We start from the raw sequence: 4,876 nt of genomic DNA on the forward strand, positions 1-4,876 counted from the left end.
CCTGTAAATAATCTGCAGTGTCTGACTCCGCCCCTGTAAATAATCTGTCTGACTCCGCCCCTGTAAATAATCTGTCTGACTCCGCCCCCTGTAAATAATCTGCAGTGTCTGACTCCGCCCCTGTAAATAATCTGTCTGACTCCGCCCCCTGTAAATAATCTGCAGTGTCTGACTCAGTCCCCTGTAAATAATCTGTCTGACTCCGCCCCTCTGTAAATAATCTGTCTGACTCCGCCCCTCTGTAAATAATCTGTCTGACTCCACCCCTGTAAATAATCTGTCTGACTCCGCCCCCTGTAAATAAACTGCAGTGTCTGACTCCGCCCCTCTGTAAATAATCTGCGCCTGACCCCGCCTCCTCAGTTTTTAAACCAGTCTGAATGAAGATATGAAAAGAAAGCCAGTAAAAGGTTACTGTGAGAATAATTATGTAAATATGGAGACATCTGAGCAGAGAACATGTTTTCTGAGCCGACAGAGTTCATCATCATCCTGAAACACTGGGAGCCAACACCACCTGAGGATGATGATGATGATGTTCTGCACAGGGACAAACACGGAGGTGAAGAACTGATGGAACATCTGAACTCATGTTTGCTCCAGAATCAGATTTCAAGTAAAAAGACAGAAAACAAGCAGCTGCTGAGTCATGTGCAGCTGCTGCTGAGAGCTGAGTGCAAACAGGATGAGGTCAACATAAACACAAGTCATGTTTATTACCCACACCCCAAACACAAATCTACAGAGCTCCGCTGATAAATTTACTAAAATTACTTTGTTCTTTTACAAACTTCAGCACTGAGTTGAAGTTTTTCAGAAACAGCGACATCTAGTGGCAAAAATGACAAACTGCAGCCAAATGATGTGAGCAAAGCTCTCAGAAACAAACAGGTTTTAGTTTTAGTTTGTCTCCTTTGTGGTGCTTAAAAAACATTTGTTTACAAAGAAAACCCAACATTTAATTGTCTTTTTGGATGTGATAATAAAACCATTTTACTGCAACAGTCTGGTTCACAGAAACATCTGTTTGTGTGAGAACCCACAGCCAATCAGATTCTCTGTGAAACCAGCCTCACAGAGCCCTTTCTGTGGAGACATAAGCCGTCACACAGGGTGAAAACAAAGTGTGAGGAGGCAAACAGAAACAGACAGCAACACGAGGAGGAGGAGGGGGAGGAGCAGGAGAGAGGAAGAGGAGCGGGGAAAGCACCAGAAGAGGCAGACGGAGCTCAGAAATGAGCAGCCAACAACCTCCCTCAAACATCGGAGGTTCTGCTGCTCACATCTGTACCGGACCAACAGAACTTTACTCTCTGCCTTAATGAGGAGACGAAGAGCAGCAGGGACAGATCAGAGACGGATGAGAGACGGATGAGAGACGGATGAGAGACGGATGAGAGACGGATGAGAGAAGGAGCTCGCTGATCGATGCTTCACCTCAGAGCTTTTCAAAGCCTCACAGCGAAGCAGGAAGGCAGCATCCACACAACGAGCAACATTAAAGCAGCTGCACAGCAGCAAGCAGGAGGATGCCGAGTCCTCTGGACCTCAGACCAGGCTGCACCAACAGGACCGGACGGAATGAGTGAATACCAGACTGAGACAAAGGACCAGATGGACCAAGACACCAGACAGAACTGGGCAGTTTCTGGTGTCCACAAGAAACTTTGATCCAACAGGAAACAAGGAAGAAAAGTTGAATTCAAGATCTTTGAACCAGAAGGACTTTATGTGTGTTCTGTTTCAGACAGGAGGACAGGACGGGTCTGGACAGGAGTGAGAGGACAGGTCTGGACAGGAGAACAGGACGGGTCTGGACAGGTGTGAGACAAACATCTGGATGAACTACAACCTTCTTTGTTTTTGAGCCGTTGTCTCTGAACTGAACTGAACTGAACTGAACTGAACAGTTTGTTTCCTGTCTCTCTGACGTTGTCCGGGTTGGACCTGATAAGAACCTGCAGAGACTGGGCAGCATGAGTTCTGAATAGTCTGAGTCCTGTAGTCCAAACATAAGTCCAGTCAGTCTGACATAAAGTTTCACTGAAGGAGACGAACACATCAAGTGTTTCTGCTAAAAACAAGAATCCATCCGGGGCGCTGTCTGTCCCAGACGTCTCCGTTTGTCCATGGTGTCTCCACCTGTCCATGGTGTCTCCATCTGTCCATGGTGTCTCCATCTGTCCATGGTGTCTCCATCTGTCCATGGTGTCTCCATCTGTCCCTGATGTCTCAGTCTGTCCCTGATGTCTCAGTCTGTCCCTGATGTCTCAGTCTGTGTCTTACATCAGGATGAGAAGAACAGCTGGAGGATGTGACAGAAAAGCTTGTGGTCCTCAGTAAGACAGATCCTGCTGCTGGCACCATGCTGGGTGGTCTCACTGGTTTCCTTCATGGGGTGGAGCCCACTGCATCACCGTGGTCTGTGGTGGTCCTGATGTTCTGCTTGAACCTGGGTCCAGCCCAGGCAAGCACCTGCCCGTCTCAGTGTCTGTGTACTTCAGACCTCCTCAGCTGTACAGATCTGGGTCTGGCTCAGGTCCCTGAGGTGCTGCCAGTCTTCATAGTCACTCTGGACCTGAACCACAACCGTATCGTGCAGCTGGAGGAGGAAAGCTTTGAGGGTCTTCCTCATTTGGAGATGTTGCGTTTGGCACATAACCAGGTGACCTCAATCCAGTCCGGAGCCTTCAGAAACTCCTCAGGTTCTCTGCTGCGACACCTGGACCTGTCGTCCAATCAGCTAATGGTTCTGGAGCAGCATTACTTCCAGGACCTGCCTGGACTGCAGGAACTGCTGCTGTTCAACAACCGTATTGTCCGTGTGGAGACCGGAGCTCTGAACCACCTAAAGAACATCCACAAGGTCTACCTCAGTCACAACCTTCTTACCACCTTCCCCTTCTTCAGCATCCAGAAGCACAGCCACCCCAACCTGACCATGCTGGACCTGTCCTCCAACCGGCTGCCCAAACTGCCCCTAAAGGACATCTCCAACTTGCCCCAGTCTGTCCAGGAGGGTCTGTACCTGCATAACAACTCCCTGCTGTGTGACTGTTCCATGTACTCCCTGTTCAGGTTCTGGGAACAGATGGACTTTGCTTCCATCAGGTTCTTCAGGCAGGAGCACGTCTGTCTGCTCTACGGGATCCCAAGAGGCGTTCGCTTCTTCCTCTACAACCGTTTCTTTGATGGATGCAGGCTGCTGGAGCTGAAGCAGCAGAGCAGGGATGTGTCAGTCCGGGCGGGGGCGCGCCTGCTGCTGCACTGCATCACCTCTCTGTCTGGAACCAGACCCGCCTTCTTCTGGTTGGCACCGAACTCAGAGTACGTGACGCCGCCCGGGAACAACGGCTCCTTAAACATGTTCCCCAACGGTAGCCTGGAGATAGTGGCAGCCCGTGAGGAGGACTCTGGAATCTACCTGTGCATGACTCAAGACCAGGACAGGAACGAGACCGGGGAGGTGAACGTGACCGTGCTGCGCCACGAGGATGAGGCTCATGAGCACTTCAACACGGGCTTCACCACCCTGCTGGGCTGTGTGGTCAGCCTGCTGCTGGTACTGATGTACCTGTACCTGACGCCCTGCCGCTGCCCCAAGCACCTCCCCCCGCCCACCGCCGCTCTGAGTCGAGGCAAGGAGGCGGGGCCAGGGAGCGCCCAGTCCTCTATCCTGACCCCGACCCCACCGACGACCACCGAGGGTCCGGGGCGAAAGGTCAGTAGCAACAAGCATGTGGTGTTTCTGGAGCCAATCAGAGAGCAGCAGAACGGCAGACTGAGGGTGGGGCCTGGGCTCCTGCTGGGGGCGGAGCCACAGCAGAGGGCCGGGGAGACGGACTCCTACGTGTCCGTCTTCTCTGACACACCCATCTTGTTGCCATAGTGACACTAAGACACATGGACCGGCACTAACCCCCCACCCCCACCCCACTGCGTGACAAATACAGACTTTAAAAAACAAACTTTTATAACATCCACACTGGCGAGGGTGGGCGCGCCCAACGCGAGTACCCAAAGCGTGACTTTTGCTGTCATGCTGTTGAAATGTCTCTTGTCGGGGAGGGGTCTGTGGGTCAGGGTCATCTGAGGAGGAAGGAGATGCATGAACTTTTATTCAAGATTTAAGTTTTTTTTTATTTCAAAGGTCCTCATGGCTCAGCAGCAGAAGCACAAATATTACTGTTAAGAAAGCTGATGATAAAGTTGAATAAAAATCCAAGTCTGAGTATGAAGGTAAATTAAATATCTGACAGTGATCATTATGCAGTGTGGCTCTAATTCCTCCCTTCACCATCTGTGTCGCAGTTTCCCGTCTCCAAAATGAGAGTACGCATGTGTCAGAGCTGGCGTGAGGGACCGCACATTTTCACGTCAAGTTTCGATTTTATAACTCACAACCTTTGCATGAAAAGTGGCGTACTTAAGTTTCTGGGCTCGTTTTGTGCGTACGCAAGCTTTATAAATCTGACCCCTGGTTCTTACTGTTGACTTTGCATCAACATTAAAAGCAACAAAGGCATCTGAAAAAAAAAAAGAAAATACTTATGGCTAGGCAAAGCAAAGCAAAGGTTAGTTCAGATCCAGAGGTGAAAAAGTGACTGAGTCACTCTGTTTATGTGAATTGATCTAGAAAAAAAAAGATGGATATGTTGATAAGCTGAATTTGCCTTGCAGCTACTAGTGCTGCATGACTGAGTCTTTTCAGAGAGACCCACACAAAGAGGTGCAGCCAAGAGGGGAAATAACAAGAGGTTAGTTAGTTAGCTGCGATCAAAAGGTCAAAGATGATAAAGCTTTTAACTGTGTGCATATTTTTGTGTGTGTGTGTGTGTGTGTGTGTGTGTGTGTGTGTGTGTGTGTGTGTGTGTGT

The 4,876-nt window shown here is 49.7% G+C and overlaps 1 protein-coding gene across 2 annotated transcripts in view; it reads left to right on the plus strand.

The window, feature by feature from the left end:
- The first annotated feature begins 2,098 nt into the window (after positions 1-2,098).
- Positions 2,099-4,876, plus strand: part of LOC106521342 (amphoterin-induced protein 3) — a 13,202-nt gene continuing 10,424 nt past the window's right edge. For both annotated transcript variants that reach the window (XM_014013876.1, XM_014013877.1), the window contains exon 1: positions 2,099-3,721. In XM_014013876.1, coding sequence (XP_013869330.1) covers positions 2,366-3,721 — 1,356 coding nt within the window. In that variant the 5' untranslated portion in view covers positions 2,099-2,365. The remainder of the gene's footprint in view (positions 3,722-4,876) is intronic.

This window comes from Austrofundulus limnaeus, unplaced genomic scaffold, assembly GCF_001266775.1.
Source record: "Austrofundulus limnaeus strain Quisiro unplaced genomic scaffold, Austrofundulus_limnaeus-1.0 Scaffold107, whole genome shotgun sequence".
Lineage (NCBI taxonomy): Eukaryota > Metazoa > Chordata > Actinopteri > Cyprinodontiformes > Rivulidae > Austrofundulus > Austrofundulus limnaeus.